This window comes from Phoca vitulina, unplaced genomic scaffold, assembly GCF_004348235.1.
Source record: "Phoca vitulina isolate PV1807 unplaced genomic scaffold, GSC_HSeal_1.0 scaffold29, whole genome shotgun sequence".
Classification (NCBI taxonomy): domain Eukaryota; kingdom Metazoa; phylum Chordata; class Mammalia; order Carnivora; family Phocidae; genus Phoca; species Phoca vitulina.
In genome coordinates, this window is record NW_022589732.1 from 10,561,795 (window position 1) to 10,581,348 (window position 19,554).

Genomic DNA, 19,554 nt, shown 5'->3' on the forward strand with positions numbered 1-19,554 from the left:
AACCTCACCAGCCTGTTATCAGGAGAAATGAGGCATTATTCGAGAAAATAAATGCTCTGTAAACTGTCCGTATGATGCAAACATTGCCGGTAGAAGCGTGCGCCCAGGTGCTGGGGTACAGCTCTGATCCGCTGGAGAGCATTTCTGGAGTGCCATTTCCAGTGCCCGGGGTCAGATGGGAGTTGTCACATTCTGACATGGCCGTGGCCTGCCTTCTCTTACTGGCAGCTGTGTTTTGTGGGTCGCAGCCTGGCATGGCCTGACCCCCGCCCCAGCCCCCATCCCAACTCTGGTACAAGAGGGAGCACGATGAACAGGGAAATCCAGGGGATTTTGGTGAGAGGGGAGGGCCATCTGGAGGGTGAGGGGAGACCTCTGGAACTAGATTTCCAATGGTCAAGGTCTTTGCTGTTCTTCCTTGGGGTCCAGAGAGTAATCAGCAAGGGGCTTGATGTAGTTTTGGAACGTTGGTGAGGTCCGGAGCCGACGGCCAAGAAAGAATTCTTGAGATGTCTTTGGTGCAAAAAGGTAATTTTATTAAAGCACAGGGACAGGACCCGTGGGTAGAAAGAGCTGCTGCCCTGGGGTTGTGAGGAATGGCTGATTATACACTATGGAGTTAGGGGAGGTAAGGAAAAAGGGAGGTGTCCAAAAGGGCTCTCATATGCTAAAGAGGACTCTCAGGATACTGGAGGCCTGGCTATTATCAAGTGAAGGTTGTTTTTCCCTCTTAGCAAAGCATCAATGTTAAGACAGTTGGAGGTTTCCTAAAGGAATGTCACATATATCCCACCCCGGAGTGTGTGTGGAGGGGGGGTTGCGGTGCGTCAGCTTGTGCTTTGTCCTCAGCTGGCCTCCTGCTCCCTCATCAGGCTCAGCTGGGGTCTAAGAGCTATCTGACGGCAAAAAGAGGTGGGATAATAAAGAAGTGCTTGAGGTGATCGCTGGCATGATGAGGCGGGGGACAGAGGCCCAGCTCTGAGCCCAGGAGGGGATGCAGCAGTGCAGCCTGGGCCCTGGTCTCAGGAAGCTGTGTGACTGGGGCAGAGAAGGCCAGCCCCCCAGAAGACAGTCACCAATATCAGGCAGACTGTTAGGACTCAGCCTCACTTATCTGAGGCCCAGGCTGCAGTGTGGTGGGGGTGGGGGAGAATGGGCAGAGCACTGGCTGGGCATCAGAACTGGGTTTGAGTCCCAGCTCCAACCTCCACCACAGCCTGACACTGGACAAAGATGGCCCACTTGCTGCATCGCAGGTTCCTCGTCTGTAAAGAAGAGTCTTGGTCTAGATCTAGATGGACTGTGAGCACAGTCCGAGTTGGCCTTGTGGAAGTGCTAAGGTCTGGGAGACCGGGGTGAGTAGCATGCTCAGGAAAGGCTTTCTGTGGAGGGTGGGAGAGCTGGGCCTCAGTGAGAGGGTGACCGGGACACTTGGTCAGGGGGTGGTGAGTGGAGAAGATGGGGCAAGCAGGGATATACGAGCAGGAGCTCAAAGGGACCTGGCGGGCCGGGGACAGCGGGAAGTGGCCTTACTGTGGCTCCAGGGGGAGGAAGAGATAAGTGGGGAAGAGTTGAGTCAGATCACAGAAGGCCTCAGACATCAGGCAGAAGTGTTTCAATTGGCTCCGTCAGGAAGGAGGGGGTCATCAAGGGATTTGGGGCAGAGCTATGATGGGATTAGGCTGCTTTTTAGCAGGAATAATGTGGCCTGGACTTCAGAATGACTTGGATGGTAGAAAGCCAGGAAACAGGGAGGGCAGCTAGAAGACTTTTGTAATATTTCTGGCATGGGACAATGAGGCCTAGGGGTTGAAGGAAGCAGTGGGGCAGGCCTAGAGGTATTTCTCAGGAAATACTGATGGACCTTGGGGCCTGCGTGCATTCAAGGGGTGGAGAGGAAGGAGTCATCTTGAGAAGCAGTTTTCTCTCTCAACTGCCAGGGAACAGAAAGCATTGGCAGCCGCCCTGCTTGCAAACATAACATCTCGGGGTAGCCTGGAAAACTGGGAAAGCTGCTCCCTGGCTCCCGCTCATGATGATCCAAGAGAACACGGATGTAATGGGGGCACAGTGATGGGGGGGCGGGTTGAGGGGTATGTATACTCTGAATGCTTCTGATCACTGCACTGGGCTCATGCCACCTTGGAGGGTTAGGTGTGGAAGCCAGAGCAATTTGCAAAGCACAGTTCTTGATCCTCAAGGAACTTCCAGCCTCACAATTGCAGGCCTCAAATGGCAGTGGAGAACAACCAAATCGTTCTCTTTCTCCCAGTTTTGCTTTATGGCCATGTAGACAGTGTAAGTGTTGGATGGATGCCAGAGAACTTCTGTTCCTAGTTTATAACGGTACTATCCTGAGGGCAGACCCAGGCTTTGTGGGGTTTGAAGCTTAAATAACTTCAGGGAGCCTCTTTGGAAAATAATCCAAATTACAAATATAAAATTACTATGCCCTCTCAGGGCCTAGAACGGGGAGGAATGCAAGTGAGAAGCCCTCATCAGCTTCCCAATCTTATAATCCCACCATTTATGGTGTCTAATAAGCAGGTGTTTTAATGTAGTGGGTGGGTGGGCTTTAGGATCTCCATGTTATGGATGAGGAAGCAAGCTCAGGAAGGTGACTCAGAATGTCACAGCCAGAAAGCCAGCCATGAGTGCTGAGCTCCTGACTGAAGGCTCTGGCCTCAAGGGCCACATCTGAGGTCCTCTTCAGTTGGTGACTGCAGCGGTCAGACCCCTGATGTTTCTGAGGAGGAATGTCCTGGACCTAAGCCCTCTCCCCCGAGGCCACTGTACCTTTATGTAGGCTGGTCAGGGCTCCCCCGGATCCAGGTCTGGGGTAGAGGTTGGGGGGTTGGACTGTGGCCATCTCTCAGGGCACCACGTGGTGCAGCCTTGGTCCCAAGAGCACGGCCCATTTCCGCAGAGAGGAAGGACCACAAACTGCAGGGGTGAGCATTGACTTTGAAAACACACAGACCGAACCCTGGGATCTACAACTTCCTGGTTGTATAAAGTTCGGCAAGAAGCGCCGCCTCCGTGAGCCTCAACTTGATTACCTGTTGAATCAGGATAGTAACCACTTCATTGTATTTTGAGCTCATTACATGTCTCCTCGTGAGGCAGTAAAACTCCCGCACCCAGACGCGACGGATCTAAGAACACCCCGATAGCGATCGGTCCAAGCAGCAGCCTAACCGCCTGATTCCGCACCTCCCCTCCCCCTCGTTAAGGCTGAACGTTTTTCTCAGGATTCCTCCCAGCCCGGCTCACTTCCGTTGGGGAAGTGAAAAAGGTGGCACCTCGGAGGGGCGCCTGAAGGATCCCCCGGACGCCCGCGAGCCTGGGTGCCAGAGAGGAAGAGGAAGCCCGGGGTGGGGGGTGGAGGGTGCGGACAGGCCGGGGCGTGAGCCCTCGGGAGAGCGGCAGGAACCAGTGACTCCGGGGCCTGCGCTGTGGGGCGTCGCTCTCGATTTAGCAACACAAATCCGCCTGCCGGAGATTAAGCCGGGCGAGCCGGGTTAGGGGTGATGCACTGTCCGGAGGACGCAGCCGGGGCTCGGCGCTCTGCCCGGCGGACCCGCAGGAGCCGGCCGGAGCGAGGATCGGGTGCGAGGACCGCGCAGCCTCCCGCCTCTCGCCTCCTCCGGCCCAGGCCCAGCTCGCTTTGCACGCCCACTTCTGCACCCGCCTCCGGCGTCTCCCCATCCGCGGAACTCCCGAGGGCGAGCTTCATTTTCCCGCGAAGGGGGCCGCCCCCCCACAGGCCACTCCGGCCGGCAGCCGGCCCTCCTCGGGGGCTGCTCGTCCCGCCCGAGTCGGGCGGCGCCTCCTCCCGCGCTCCGCGCGCGTCCGCCCGGCCGGGCGCCGCCACGCGCGACCCTGCGCGCCCGAGCGAGCCTCCCGCCCTCGCGCCGGCTCCCTACGTGGGGGACGTGCCGGGAGATGCCGGCCCGTGGGGGATTTCGCAGCGCCGCCGCCCCCTTTCCGGCGCGGGAGGGAGCGGCTGCCGCGCCCCCCCGCCCGGGCCCGGACGCCGCCGCCTGGCGCTGCAGAGGCGGGCGGCAGCCAATGGGCGCCGAGGAGGTGGGCCGGCTGGCGGCTGTCACCCTGCCGGGGACGGGAGCGCGGAGCCGGGGAGCGCGCGAGCCACCGCCTCCCGGGCCTTGGGGGTGGAGCCGCGACTGGAGGAGGAGGAGGAGCCGCCGAGCAGCCGCCCGAGGACCACTGCTCGCCCGGGCTGCGGAGCACCGACGCCGGCCCCACGCCCGCCGCCCCGCGTCCGCCGCCGTCAGCATGATCGCCGCGCAGCTCCTGGCCTATTACTTCACCGAGCTGAAGGATGACCAAGTCAAAAAGGTGAGCCCCCGCGCGCGCCGCCGCCCGGCGCTCTGCCCGCAGCGTCGCATTCCGGCATCCGCTCGCCGCCGCCGCCTCCATCCCGCGCCCAGCCTCCCCCAGGCCGGCACTGCTTGGACTGCAGGGCGGGAGAAGCCTTCGCCCTGCGATTCTGCCCGGGATTGTGTGTGTGGTGGGGGGAAGACCCCCGAGACCGGGCTGCGTGCTGCAGTGCCCTTGAGCCGGGCTGTGGATGTCAGACGGGCCCCCGGGCCACGCGGGGAGGCGCCTGAGCCCGGGGACCGGTGGGTCGGTCCGCAGGGCCTGTTCCGAAGGTTCTGAGCGCCGTGGGCGGAGGAGTGATTACAGGGATGGTGGGGAGCTGAGTGCGCAGCAGGCGGGGGTGCCGGCTGGAGGCCGGGCATCCCATATTTGGGGTTCCCGCGGAGGGCGCCGGGTGTCCCGGAGAAGCTCTCACCCCAGCTCTACCCTCTGTTGCGGCTGCCCCTTAATCTGGGGACAGGGTGACCCGCCCGGCTTCCCGGAACGGGGAGGGGTGCGGAGGCCACCGGAAACTTTGCTCATAGGCCTCAGGTCCGGAGCGGCATGTCTGAATGGAATTTTTTATTCCTCTACGTGACTGCTCTCTTAAACTGTAATTTCCAGCCAGCGCAGGGAGCTTAAATAAGAGACTGGTGTTTTGAGTCGGATGGAGGCCTTCACATGTATGCCTGTGACATGTGTGTACTCGCACAGGGACGCATCTCCCTACCCTAAGGGGTTGCTGCCTTGGACATCTGTCTAGCAGAAAATACTGTCCACTGGTAGGTCTTAAAGGTGTATCTCTCCCTTATGCCAGCCCTGCCACCATGTTTTTAAGGAACAGCCTAGGTGGTGAGGAAGAGCGCCCATTTTACCAGTCCGAGGCCTGGCACGGGCTCCTGACCCACCCACACCCAGCATGGGTGACGGGAGGACTGCTGGAGTAAGCTGGGATGGACAGTGAACCTGACTGTGGAGTTCAGATGAGGGAAGTACCCACAGGTGAGAGGCAGGAGCGTAAAGCCACAGGATGTTCACTCAGTTCTCTTCCTATCCACCTAGGACAACCCCCTCTGGCACACTAGGAAGTAGGCCTGCTGCGGGCAGTGACCTCATCAAGGTCACCCGGTGAGTTAGAGGCAGAGCTAGGGCGGGTCTCTCCCTCCCTCCCCTGGGAACCCGGGCTCCTACTGGAAGTCAGCTGAGGGGGAGGTGCTGAGACAAAGGCCCTGGGGATGCTGCTTGGATCCTGGGTCCTGTGCTGAGTGGGGACCTGAGTAGGGCAATTAGGAGACAGGCCTGGAAATCTGCCACCGCCCCTCATAGCTAGGAGCAACAGTGACTTTAGAGTTGTCCCACTGTGGGACTCCTGCTCACTGCCAGGCAGCACGTGGAGCTTCCTCTGGCCACTGAGCTCAGGAGCTGTGCCTGCCTCCAGGTACATTTCACGTTCTCCTCAGTGGTGGGGTGTGCCGTTGATGTTCTTCCCATTTCCAGTGGGGAATTTCGGCTACAGATGAGTTCACTGTCCTTCCCCTGCATGTGGCGCACACTGTAGCTCAAGACAGCAGATCCCTGGGATGGGGGACCCAGATGACCCTTCTAAGCTTCCACTGGCCATACCCGCCATCACCTGTGTGGCCTCCAGGGCCTATGTTGGGTTGAGGTTTGGACTGTACTCAGTAAGAATTGTTTTATCAGGCACTCAGTGTTGACTGTGGCCTCCCTCGAATTCTGTCCACCAGGCTCCCCGAGGCATCTGGGTGTGTGACTTCTGATTCAATTGGTCGTCCTCAAATCCCTTCTGCTCTGAGATTGGGATCCTGGCATTCCCTCCCCACCCTCTGCTGGCCTCAGAACATTGCTGGAGGAGGGTCTTGAGGCCAAAACTTCCACCACATATTATTATTGGCCACGGAGAGTTTTAAGGACGAGATGGCTTTCTTGCACACCACTGGGGACCATCTTAAACTGCTTTCTATGGGGGGTGTGTGTGTGTGTATTCCCGCCAGAGGATCACCTCGGTCTGCATTATGGGCTACGTGGCATTGCCATCCATGGGTGTGGTCACCAGGAAGCTTCCTGGGCCTCCTGAGAGCCTAGTGGACACGCGTTCCAGTGGCCTAGTCAGCTTTCCCCACCGCCACCTTGCAGAAGCTGGGGGACTGCATCTTCTCTCTTGGAACTCAAGACTTGGTAGAGAGCAGTCCTTTCTACCCACTGCTTGCTGTGAAAAGCCTGGGTGGGGCTGCAGGACTGCAAGGCCTGTTCTTCTTGCCGAAATTGGGCCCTCCCTGCGACCCAGTGGGGACCCAGTGAGGCTAGCCCCCCGCCTGCCTACCCAGCCAGTGTGGGTAGCCATGATGAGTCAGCCCTTCAGCCCTAGGCAGGCTCTGGGGCTCTGGAGACAGCCCTGGCACCCCCCACTAACCTTCATTCATTTTCTTGCCTTCTGGCCTGGGGATAGGAGGAAGGAAGATGGGATGGTGCCAGGGAAGGTTTCTTCGGGATTGCTCAGGATACAGAAGCGATCATGAAACGGGTTATCATTTCTCTCTCCATTGCCTATAAGACATGTCACTAATTCAATTTCATAAATATATCCGGGGTTGAAACAGGCCAAGTGCCTGGCTACCCGGTGTGGAGCCCCATTTACCAGACTGTCCCTTCATGATATTGGGTAATGGGGTGCTGGGAAAAGCGTGTCCTGGCATTAGACTGAAATAAGTACAAGACATATTTTCCTTTTACTCTCCTAGTGCTTTCAGCAGGAAAGGGAAGGCATGTGTGTGTTTGTGAAAGATCCCATTCATCAGAATCCCAGACATCTACTAGTTCTGCAGCTAGAGACTGGGTCCTTTGACCTCCAAGTAACTTTTAACAGGCCTGTCATCTTGCCTGCTTCTTCTGCTTGGCTTCGCTGTTAGGAGCCTGGAGGAGGGTGACGGTGTGCATAGTGCTTTGTTTGGGAGAGAAAGAGGAGTCCAGCAAGGTGAGAACTTGGCCTCTTAAGAAGGACTAGCTTCCCGGGGCGCCTGGCTGGCTCAGTCAGTAGAGCATGCGACTCTCCATCTCAGGGTTGTGAGTTTGAGCCCCACACTGTGTTTGGAGATTACTTAAAAATAAAATCTTAAAAAAAAAAAAAAAAGGGAGAACTAGCTTCCTTTCCTCTAAGTTTGTCAGAATGGTGACTAGTGGGTTATCTCTGAGTGGGATCCCCGTGACCCTAAGTAATCTCCACTAGCAGGTGAACAAACAGGTGCGATTTGTCCGACAGCTGAACTCAGGAGTACTGGGCCCAGGCAGGTGGGGGAGAGTATGCTTAGCAGTTAAAGGGCTACCCACGGTTTATTTTCTCAGAGCTCATGTGTCCCAGCTGCAAAAGCAAGCATAAAAAATTGCCCTTTCCTTATTGATCAGGGGTGAGGGAGAGGAGGGTTAGAAAATTATGAAAAATACCTCAGATACCTTTAGATGTGGTGTTACACAAATGTCCAGGAAGAGCCTCACTTCTTGGTGAATCTTCATCTCGTAATCCTCGTCCCTGCTACTTCAGATGTCTTCGGAGTTCTCCCCCCCCAAGAGAAGCCCCAGCGCTTCATTTGGTTTGATAATTTGGGACCTTCGTGAGGGAATAAACTGGGAAACCGGGTGGGTATGAGGGACTTTCACATCTGGCCATGCTCTGCCGTCCTCCCACGCTCCTGCTGTTTTCTGGAGATGGCATGGGCAGCCTTCTCCAAAAGAGACTGATTTGGTACTGTCTCCGCGTGTGTCTGCAGTCAGGGATTCCTGCTGGGTAGAATTAGCCCCTGAGTCCGCTCTGAGCATGCCTGAGGACGCCCCTGCAGACAGCGGGGCAGCCATACCCCTCCGAGGCCCGGAAGCAGTCATGGCCAGACTGCTGGCACCTGCTTATTGCTTTGAGGACCTTTAGAATCCAGTCTGGTCATGGGAACTCAGTAGTGTCTTTGGAAGACGTTTGAGTCCTTTATTATGTGCACAGGGCTGTGCGAGGCTGGGGTGACAACTATAGACTTGGTAGACATGATCCCTGTTCCCCTGGAGCATAAGTTATGATTTGCTGTCTTATGATAAGTGCAAAGCACAGAATGCCCTCGCAGCTCGGGGCCAGGGGTCAGGTCATGGGTGGGAAATCACTTGCTCAGGAGTGGCTTAAAGCCAGGCTCTAGGTGGACAAATGGGAATATTATACTTAGAAACTTTGTGAGGGAGAGTCAGATGGATAGTTCTCAAAATGTAGTTTGCTCTCTCTTTAATGGCTTGTTATCTCTGAGCATCCCAGTACCGTTTCTGGCTGTCTTATCAGATATCAAGTGTGTGTGTGTGTGTGTGTGTGTGTGTGTGTATGTGTGCACGTGCGCATGCGCCTGTCTAACAATACACACAAGTGTACAACATGCTTGTGTGTGTGTATGCTTTCAAAAACCTGAGAGGTTGTGAGGACAGGAAGTAGTATTATTCCTGAGTGTCCCAGAGCAGCGCCTCCCCTGGGCATCCCACCGCCTGCCCTTTGTGCTGCAGACCCAAGGCAGGGATTTTATTCCTCATTTAGAAACAGGGACTGGAGGTCCCATGGAGAGAGACATGGTTTTCTCAAGGTCTTAAGACAACCTGGAATGGGGTCCAATGGGCTCTTCTTACTCCTTCTGCTTCTTTCCTCTAGAAGAAAAATCCATCTTTGTTGATTTTAATGATTTAACTTGGAATCTATATTCTCTCCCCCACAAGTCAATATGTAGGAGTCAAATTTTATTACGAAATATCTGAGGTGCATAAAAATGAGATTTGAGATTAACATTAACAAACACCTGTGTACCCCCCACTCAAGCCTGAGAAGTTACAGTTACAATTACATTAGAGAAGACTGGAAGCCCTGCATTCCCATCTTCTGTCCCATTCTGTTTCTCCTTCCAGAGAGCGCCTCTGTCTTGTTTTAGATGTTTCTTATTTCCATGCATGTTTTTATGCCTTTATTACATAGCATGTATCTATAAACAGTGTGTAGTGTTACTTTATGTGGTTGTAAGCTTTTGTAAATGATGCTATACTCTATGTATCCTTCTGCAATTTGCCTTTTCTACCTCAGCGATCTATCTTCGGGGGTTTTCCATGTTGATCCATACACCTGTGTTTCATCAATTTAAACTGCTGCATGCTCTTACATTGTGTGAATATACCACAATGTATAATTTATCTATTGTTTTGATGGGGATTTGGGTTTCTGATGTTTCACATTACAAACAGTGCCACTGTGATTCTTCTCACGCACAGCTCCAGTAGACATGCGCGTTGCTCTGGGCTCTGGGCTGTCCATCTGGGATGGAACTGCTGGGCAGAGGAGTGTGTGCATCTTCCCATTTTCCAGATTTTGTCAAATTGCCATCCCCCGGGGGTCCTGCCACTTCATACTTCCATCAGAAGTTTGTACAGGTTCCTCTTGTCCCACACTAACCCTCGGGACGGTCAAACCTGTAACATGTTTTAGTAGATAATTTTTTTATAAAGATTTTATTTATTTATTTGTCAGGGAGAGAGATTGAGAGAGTGAGCGTACACACACAAGCAGGGGCAGCAGGCAGAGGAAGAGGGAGAAGCAGGCTTCCCGCTGAGCAAGGAGCCCGATGTGGGACTCGATCCCAGGACCCTGGGATCCTGACCTGAGCTGAAGGCAGACACTTCACCCACTGAGCCACCCAGGCATCCCAAGTAGATAATTTTAAAGAGTCTCTTTCTTCCCAGTCATTTCCATTCACATTACAGCACTCGAGCTTAGTTTAAAATTAGCCATTTCCTCATTTACCATATCAAGCAGAGCCCTTGTGAGGTTGACAGCTCTCGTTGAGAGCCGTGCCAGCCCCATTGACTGCTGCTGGGACGCGTGCACACTCCCGAGGAGGGGGAGTAGGCACAGGGAAAGGCGGGGAGGGCTCTCTGTGGCCCCCCGTGCTCCAGTGTGGGAATCCGTTGCACTTTTCCGGGAATTAAAACATGCACGTGGGCTTCTGCCCGCACACCCTTTCCCTTCCTGGGTGGAGCCAGGCGCGGCTGGCTTATCAGTCCCCTAAATGTGCCCGCCTCTGTTAGAGGACGCTCAGGCCCGCAGCCTCCCTGACTATCTTCCGTAAAAGGAGAGGGTGACCGTGCCCCACTGCAGGACAACTGAAATGCGAAGTGTGCAGCCCAGCCATTTGCAAACCGAGGTCCCTGCTCCGGGGCGGAAAATGTTGGATCTTGTGTTCATCTGATTCCAGGCTTGGTTACAGGCCACAGACGCTGACACCTGAAGGGGACCTCGGAGGGACATTGAACGCCGACTAGGGGCCTTTCTTTCCTAACACAGGTCTCATTTCATCATCAGTATTTCTTCATGGAATGCCTGTCACATTCACCGCTGGGTACTGCGCTGAAGGCGATACATCCCCACAACGCCCCTGTGCGGGGGGTACTGTTATGATCTCCACTTTTGGAGAAAGACCCCGAGGCTCAGATAGGAAACAGAAGAGCCCCGTTATTTTTTTAGTGGAGGTATAATACTCACAGTGTGAAACTCACCATTTTAAAGTGTACAGAGTGGCTTCAAGTACATTCACAGGGTTGTGCAACCATTACCACCATCTAATTCCAGAACATTTTCATCACCCCTAAAAGAAACCCCGTACCCATTAAGCAGATAGTCCCCATCCCACCCTCACCCCAGCCCCTGGCATCTACTGACCTACTTTCTTTTTTAAAAATGGATTTACCTCTTCTGGACATTTCATATAATTGGAATCATGCAGTATGTGGCCTTTGTGTCTGGTCTTTCACTGAGCACCATGTTTTCAAGGTTCGTCCATGCTGTAGCATGGATCAGTCTGTCGTTGCTGAATAATATTTAGTTGTATCCGGATACCGTGGTATGTTTATGCATATGTCAGTTGATGGACATGGGGGTTATTTCCACTTTGGAATAATGTTGCTGAGAACATTTGTGTGCATGTTTTTCCTGTGTGGACATATGCTTTCATTCCTCTTGGGCATATGCATAGGAGTGGCATTGCTGGGAGCCCCTGTCTTTATCCACCTGGAGAAAGGCACCGTCTCCATTTAGAAGCGAGGAAACAGAGACCCCCCCCCCCCCCCAGGAAGGGGTGAAGTGACTTGTTGAAGACCACACAGTTCATTAGTAATAGGGACAACACTACCTGGTCCGCTGACTCAGAAACCCATGTTCTTCCCACCATACCACACCCAACCCTTCCCATTTTGTTGTTTAGGGAAACAGAGCCAAGGAGGTTGAGAGATGAGGCAGAGAGATGCGGACCTCCCCCTGCCCCCAGGTTCCCCAGACCTTTCTCTCCTTCCCCTTCCTCCCCATCCTCCCCATCCTCCCCAACACCAGCACATTGGCTTTGCTTGCCCCCCTCCCCCCATGTCCCTCTACCTTTGTTCAGTGTTGACGAACTCCCTCCACTTGGGAAGGAAATTGGCCCAATAAAGTCATTTACGGTGAAATGTTAGGGATTTCCCATTTTTCAAATTTCTCCCTGTACTCTTTCTATTTGTCTTCCCCCCCCCACCCCCGTCCTTGTTTGCATTTAAAAGAGGACCCCCACCGAGGGCAATGCCTAACCTGCAAGAAGAACCCCTAATGCTCTTGTAATGCCTAGTCCTGAAGATTGTTCTCTCCCGCAGCCTCTGCCTGGCTGCACTGTAAGCGGCTAGTTTCCTTGATTGGGGTTTGCCTTCAGCCCTGTTACTCGATCTGCCCTCATTTCTCTGGTGTCTCCTGGTGCCTTCTCTGATGTCTCTCTCGGTGGCTGGGATGAGTGGAGTAGGAGACCCAGACCACTGTCGTCAAGGCACCACGTCACCTTTGCAAAGTTCTATTTACAACGTACTCTCACGTGCTCGATTTAGTTGAGTCCTTCCAGCCAACTTGGACGTAGGTATTTCTTCCTGCATCTTACATATGGGGCAGCTGAACCTCAGGAAATGAAATTGACATGATCTTGGTGGCCAGAAAGCGGTAGGACCAGGAGAGGAATTGCAGGTCTGTCTGACACCGGTGGGCAGATCTCGCCACCCCTGCAGAACGGACCGTGGTCCAGGGCTGCACGCTTCCAAAACAGTACAGGGCAGCAGCCTGCAGTAGAAACCATCACCCAAGGCTCCCAGACTGGGGATGCTAGAGCTATGCTGTCCAGAACAGTAGCCGCTAGCCGCACATGGCTACTGGGCACTTGAAATATGGTGAGTCTGATTTGAGATGTGCTCTTAAGTGTCAAGTACGCACAGGATTTCAAAGACTTTGTATAGCAAAAAGATATATAAACTATCATTAATCATTTTAAAAGCATTGTTTGCCTGTGGGAATAATATTTTGGGTATATTGGGTTAAGTACAATGTTATTAAAATTAATTTCACCTGTTTTTCTTTTTATTTATTTATTTTTTAAAAAGATTTTTATTTATTTGAGAGAGAGAGAGAGAATGAGAGAGAGAGAGAGAGAGAGCGCATGAGAGGGGGGAGGGTCAGAGGGAGAAGCAGACTCCCCACTGAGCAGGGAGCCCGATGTGGGGCTTGATCCCAGGACCCTGGGACCATGACCTGAGCCGAAGGCAGACGCTTAACCGACTGAGCCACCCAAGTGCCCCTCACCTGTTTTTCTTTTTAAAAAACATGTGGCTACTAGAAAGTTTAAAATTACATATGTGGCTTGCATTATGTTTCTGTTGGACAGAGCTCTGCTAGACAGTGAATTTTATGGCTAAAGTTTGGGCAGAGGCACTCTGCATTGAAAGCAGTGGGTTCTTCTGGGTCCTTGGGCTTCAGTGTCCTCATCCGTAAGACTAGGAGGCTGGGATCCATTATCTCTAACAGATTCTTCTAGCTTGAGCAGTGTGGTGGTGGCCAGCGAGCTGTCTGGGCCTCAGTTTCCTTATTTGTCAGATGGGGTGGATGATTCCTGCCTTGCCGTCTGCTCATTTATCCAGTTAGCGAAGGGATGTGGAAACACTCGGAGAGCATAGGGAACTGTATGAATGCCGGGACACACCTTTAGGCACCGCGAGAGGCTCAGCGAGGCAGAGTAATCCAGAGAGGGAGGAAGAAGAGTAATCCACGGTGTCTGGAGCTCCTGTGCCCTGTATGAGGGCCAGAGGGCAGTTTTCTTTGTTGCTGTTTTGCTCATGGAAGTGACTTGCCCAAGGTGATGGGGGCAGGGTCAGTGTAGCTGGAGGAGGCCTGAGGGCTTTGGATTTCTCGCCAGGTCTACTCGCACCACTGCACTGTTTGCACCCCAGGGCGTTAGGGTCTGATTGTCTCATAGTGAAAGCCAAACTGCACTTTGGAGACTCTCTTCTCTCTTGGCTGGAGGTACCTGGGACACTGGGAACTGTGAGTCTGGAGGTTGGCCCCAGCACAGGAGGCTGAGAATTAAGCTTGTTGTTCTTGCCCTGCCACATTCCAGGGCGGTTCTGTTCCCCTTGAGGCCACTGGGTACCTCCTTTATTTTTAGCTAGTTCAGTGTAACAGCTTTGTTCTCGTCCTGGGCGGCAGCTTGGTCTCTCTCACCAGCCAGGAAGCGCCTGTTAAGGGGTATTAGTGCATACCAAGGTCGCCAGGAGGACCTTGGGCATGACCTCAAGGCCTTACACGGTTCTCCTAGCAAGAGGATTCTGGGGAACTAGGGGAGGAGTGTCGAGTTTGGAGTCTTGAGCGGGAGCCACACCGGTTGCTGGGTGCTTGGGGTCCCTCACTTGATTTCATGGCCCCAGCTTCCTCCTGTGTAAGATGCAGTCCCTGCGCCCCGCTGCAAGTCAGGGCAGGTGGATGCGCCCAGCATGGGCCCTGTCTCTGCTTAACATCTCCCTTCCCCAGACCTCAGTTTCTCATCAAGAGCGGGGATCCCATTTTCCTCCTGATTTGTTGTGAGTACAAAGAAGTGTCAAATGGATAATCTGTGGTGCCCAGCCCATGCTCGTTGAAAGGGAGCTCGGAGCTCGCAGTTAGAAGCATAAATAATGGTAGATAAGGGTGAAGAACCCTTTCCGGTCCCTGGGCTGCCTGAGGGGACGGACCTCCGTAAAGAGCCTGGGGAAAGGGAACCTCCCCTTACAATATTTTAACTTGCGGAAGGGGTCCTGTTTGCTCTGGTGATATTGGTGCACCCATCTTTCACTCGGGAGCCTCTAGAGTGGAATTCATCTTCCCAAACACATTTCCTCTGGAGGCTGTTAGGTATTTAGCAGTCTCTGGGAGGCCTGAAGAGTGGAGTGAGAATCACGGTTATCTGTAGGGCTCTGTGTCCTGATGGGCCTCAGCCTTGAGATGCAGATGTTGTGTGTGTGGGGGGGGGGGCGGTTAGAGGACCAGAGAACGCCTGGAACACTCTGTCCCTCAGGGAGAGGCTGTTGGCCCCACGCAGGTCCCCAGGAGGCTGAAGTGAGGGGCTGGGCCATTCAGGGAAGAGGAGCGTCCTTATCTGAGCCAGCAAACCCTTCTGAGACCTCCCTGCCTAGGCGGCATCAGAGGCCTTCCCGCCCAGAAGCGCAGGCACTCAGCCCAGTGGAAAAGACACCCGGAGGGCTTTGCAGAGGACGCAAAAGGCCTGGAAGGCATGTCCCCTGTCCCCTGGGCGCTCACAGACTAGCTGGGGGCACAGATCATGTGTGTGTTGCTGCCGCTGCTGGGAGAGGCTCTCCCGCTGCCATGTGTCCACCGGGGCAAATTAATACCTACATAGTGACCACTGATGGCGGAGGGGATGTCGAGGAGAGGAGCAGCTGCTGTTGGGCGGGGCGGATCATGGCATGCCCCTCGGAGGAGGTGAGTCTGGAGGTGGACTTTGGGAGAAAGGAGGAGTGAGGCATGGAGAGGCCCTTTACAGGCTGAGCAAGCAGAGGGGTTGGTGGATCCATGAGGAAAGGCCTTTGGGGGTGAAGAACCATTGTTAGGGCCCCAGGCTGCCTGAGGGAAGGCAGGCTGGTGCTGGGATGGTGGCTCCCGTGGGGAACTCTGCAGGGTAAGGATGTCTCTTCCTGTGGCCACGAGGAGCTGAGCAGGAGCTGCTCCCCAGTTGCCAAGAACAGGACAGAAACACAGGTTCCTTGGGCCGCTGCCCATAGCAGTGAGGTGGGGCTGGGCACTGAGGAGCCTGGGCAGGCGGGAGGAGGGGCAGGAGGGGGGTTAGGCCAGCGCACACCACAGCAGGGCAGAGCCTTTGGGCTCAGTATGGTTTTGAACTTCCTTCCCGGGATTTTGTGAAGGGGGACAAGAACAGGTCAGACAGCTTGTGGCTGGTGGAGAGTGAAGAGGAGTGGCATGCTTTCTGCAAGGCGAGGGAGCCGTGCTGCCCGTAGAGTGGTGGGAGCTGTGGTCTTAATGCCACCCACATGCCCACATCTCCCGGGCCTAGGAGGGACCTGGCCTGGGTTCTCCCCGGCTGAGCGGGAAAGCTTGCAGAGGAAGAAGCACAGGACCAGGAACCAGGGAACTTGGTGTCTACCCCAGTTCTCTTGCTGACCAGTGGTCACCTTGGCCGTTTGAAGAACCTCTTTGGCCTCTGATTTTTCCTTAGGGCATTGGAAGTGATGGCACCATCACCACATCCCTGGACAGGATAGTTTGAGGACCACTGTGAAAGTGCTGTGCATAGTAGAAAGAGGCCTTTGTAGTTCAAGGTCATGAGAACACACCCCACATTACAGATGGGAAAACCCAGGTGCCTACGGGATATCAAAGCCAGAGGCGGACACGGATGTCCGCGTTACCCTGTCCGTGCCTCATCATTGAACCAGGCAGGGTCCTGAGGAAATCTAAGTATGGTTCTTAGTGTGAGTCTTAAAGGCAGGTCCTGGAGGAAATAGGAAGGTGGGGTTAAGATTTCAAAGGAGAAAGTGTTTATGATTCCATTTTTCCCCTTCTCCCACCCCCCAGGTACGATTCCATTTTTGTAAAACAAACAAACAAAAAAAGGCGAGCTCTGTATGTATGAGTGTTTAGGTAGAAAAACCATCCTAATCCATAAAGCTTTTTTTTTTTTTTTAAAGATTTTATTTATTTATTTGACAGAGAGAGAGAGATCACAAGTAGGCAGACAGGCAGGCAGAGGGAGAGGGAGAAGCAGGCTCACCGCTGAGCGGGGAGCCCGATGCGGGGCTCGATCCCAGCGTCCGATCCCAGGACGCTGGGATCAAGACCTGAGCTGAAGGCAGATGCTTAACCGACTGAGCCACCCAGGCGCCCCTAATCCATAAAGCTCTTAGCAGGGATTTCTCTGGAAAGACTGGGGGGGGGGAGAAATTATACTTTTTACTTTTATGCATTTTTGTGTTGTGTGAACTTTTTAATAATAAGTGTATATTGCTTATTGTGACTATAACTTCCTGTTAGTTAAAAAAAAAAAGAACAACCTAATAAAACAGAACAGTGTTTCAGAGGAATTTCGCCAGAGTCTTTAATTTGCCGTGGTTTCGGGCATATGGCTGCGCTGCCTTTAGTGGTCTCTTCTACAGAATGGGTCAGTAATGTTTGGTAATCAGTGCATTTCTCCTAGCTAAGTAAGTCAAGGACACGTGATTACCAGTTAGCCAGGGCACAGAGGGAGATGGCCTCCCTTTTGGTCATTTCGATGGGGGGGTAGGAAATGTTATTTGATGTTTACCTTGTTCTTGGCACATTCTTAAAATTCTCCCAGTAGCTGTCTGAGGTGAAAGCATTATTATCGCCTTTAACAGTGAGGAAGGCAAGACTCAGCCAGGTTAAGTAACTTGTCCAAAGCCACACAGCTACTAAATGGCAGATCCGAGGTTCAAACCCCGTTCTCTTCATCCACAGTCCCGTGTTCTTTCCAAGGCGTAAGGAGAAGCCCAGAATGAGGGCTTAGAAGACCTGGGATCTAGACCTGGCTGCCACTTCCAAACCATGAGACCTGGTGTGAGTCACGGGTCCCCGTGTCCTCGACTCTAAAACGGGGATAAGGCTGTCCTTCCTGCCTCCCTCCCCGGGTTGTGGTGGCGGAAGCTAACGTTCTTCGTGCCTGCCTCATGCCCGGCCGTGGCGTCCATGAGCTCATTTCATCTCTTTCTGTGACATCCAGACGGGACAACGTGTGTGACAGTCCTGAGTATAAACGGCAGAGCCCTCGGCAGATGGCGAACTATTATCCAAGTGACACTCATCGGCCCGGTTCTCTCCTGAGTCAGCCTCCCTAAGAGAAGTGAATCCGATGTTGAAATCTCTGCCCTGTCCTGAAGCAAGAGTTTTCTTAACCCTCCACTGCCCGCCCCTCAGTTGTCTTGCGAGTAGAGCGTCTCCCCGGGGAAGTTCACTTGGAAGGCGGGCGCCGGGCACCTGCAGTCACCCCTGTGCCCTGCCTTGTTCTGGGGCCTCGCGGCGGAGCCGAGAAGAGAAGGAGTGAAAAATTTCCATGGCCATGTCCCCGTCCACCGGGGGGGGTGTCAAAATGCCCAGGTCACCAGGGGTAACCGTGCCTCCTGCCACAAGGGCGTGTTCCCTCGGGCATGTCCGGTCTTGAGTTGGTGTTTTGTGCCTGTTCTGTTGGGAGCAGGAGCGGGGGCTGAGGTCGGGCCCAGCGGTGTTCGCGTGCAGCCCAGTGCGGGCCCCTGGCCTCTCGCTAGCCCGACAGCTCTGAGCCAGAGGAGCTTGGTGGGGGGCCGTGCTCTCTCTTCCCGGGTCTCCTCCGGCCTCTGCCGTGGTCCAGCTTCGGGCGCGGCCGAGAGCTTCCAGGCCTTCCTGGTCTGCAGGAAGGCCAATCCAGGACAAGGGTTTGCACAGTATTAGGGCACCTTCCCTTCAGGGGCTGGGGAGAGGTGCCCGGAGCCGGGGCGGGGGTCCTTCTCAGTCTTGGCCTAGAGTCTGCGGGACCCAGCCCGCGGGGTGGTGTCCGGGAGCCTGGCACCTCCCCGTTTCCTTCCCAGTTGGCCCGGAGTCCTGCGTGCGTGTGTCAGACGCCACGTGCGAGAGGGAGCGGGGGGGGGGGGGGGGGGGGGGGGGGCGGGCTGAGGGTTCCTGTCACGGATTTCTGGGAGCTTCTGGCCTGTGACAGACCATCCGAAGGCTGAGGCTTGCGGCTTGCAGCCTCCGGAGGTGCTGTGGCCTCCGGTCACCAAACTGCAGAGGAAGGGGTTGGAGGCACAGGAGGGATCCTTGGGCACCAGCGGGCGGCCAAGCAGCAGCCCCTGTTTGCGCATGTGTCAGGGGAGGGCGGGGCGCAGGGAGGAGGGGCGCGATCTGAGACGCTGAGGAGAGGGGATAGAAATGGACAAGTTGAGAAGACCACAGACTTTGGCCAAACCCCCGGAGAGCAGAAGTTGTCCTTTCTCAGGGCTGCCTCCCTCTGCCGGCCTCGGCTCCTGGGCCTCTGGCCCCACCGAAGGGATAGCAGCTCTCCTGCTGGGCTCCTTGCAGGGCGCAGCCGCCCCGAGATGCGCAGCACGCGAGCAGGGGGGTTGGCCTGACACCCTCCCTCCCTCCCGCCAGCCACGACCCAGTCGCCTTTCCCAGGTGGACAGGGGCAGTGCGGCCAGCTGCCAGGCAGGGCTGGCCTGAACGAGGGGAGCGAGGCCCCTGGCTCGGTGAGGCGCTGGGCACTCTGGGCCCTTGGGAGTGTTCCACAAGTGTCCCCCACGTGGGCTTTGCACCTGTGTTTCCTGCGCCGCTCGACGGGCCCCAGTCCGTGTGCCGGCGACCCGCTGAGCCCTGCACCGGGCGCTGCCTGGCTGGCCAGCCCACCCCGGCCCAGCATCTGCGCTGGTTCAGAGGCCCCTCCTGAGCTCCCGAAGACCGGTGGAAAGGGCACCCCGTGGCTTACTCTCTCATTCACATGAGATCCAGGAGGCCTCAGGCTCAGTTCCAGCTCGGCCCCAACTTATACCTTCTTTTTGGACCCCGTTTCCACATATCCTCTGAGAGGGGTTGTCCCACATAATGATTCATGAACTTGAACCAGGGGAGGAAAGCCTCCCCTCCAAAGATGCTTGGGGGCTGGCTTGTGTTCTGTGTCCCCAACCTGCTTCCTCCTTTGAGCTTCTAGGCTCTTTTAGGTTTTTTTCTCGGATCAGTGTCCCTGTGCTAACCTGCACCTTGAGTCAAGGGGCAGGATGGCTGTGGAGCTGCAGAGAGCCTTGGCTTTTCTAGAAGCTTCT

General features: G+C 54.8%; 1 protein-coding gene across 1 annotated transcript in view; it reads left to right on the plus strand.

The window, feature by feature from the left end:
• Window positions 1-4,174: 4,174 nt before the first annotated feature.
• HK1 (hexokinase 1) overlaps window positions 4,175-19,554 on the plus strand; it is a 63,173-nt gene continuing 47,793 nt past the window's right edge. Inside the window, exon 1 of the mRNA XM_032423609.1 lies at window positions 4,175-4,359. Within this exon, the coding sequence (XP_032279500.1) occupies window positions 4,297-4,359 (63 nt within the window). The 5' untranslated portion in view covers window positions 4,175-4,296. The remainder of the gene's footprint in view (window positions 4,360-19,554) is intronic.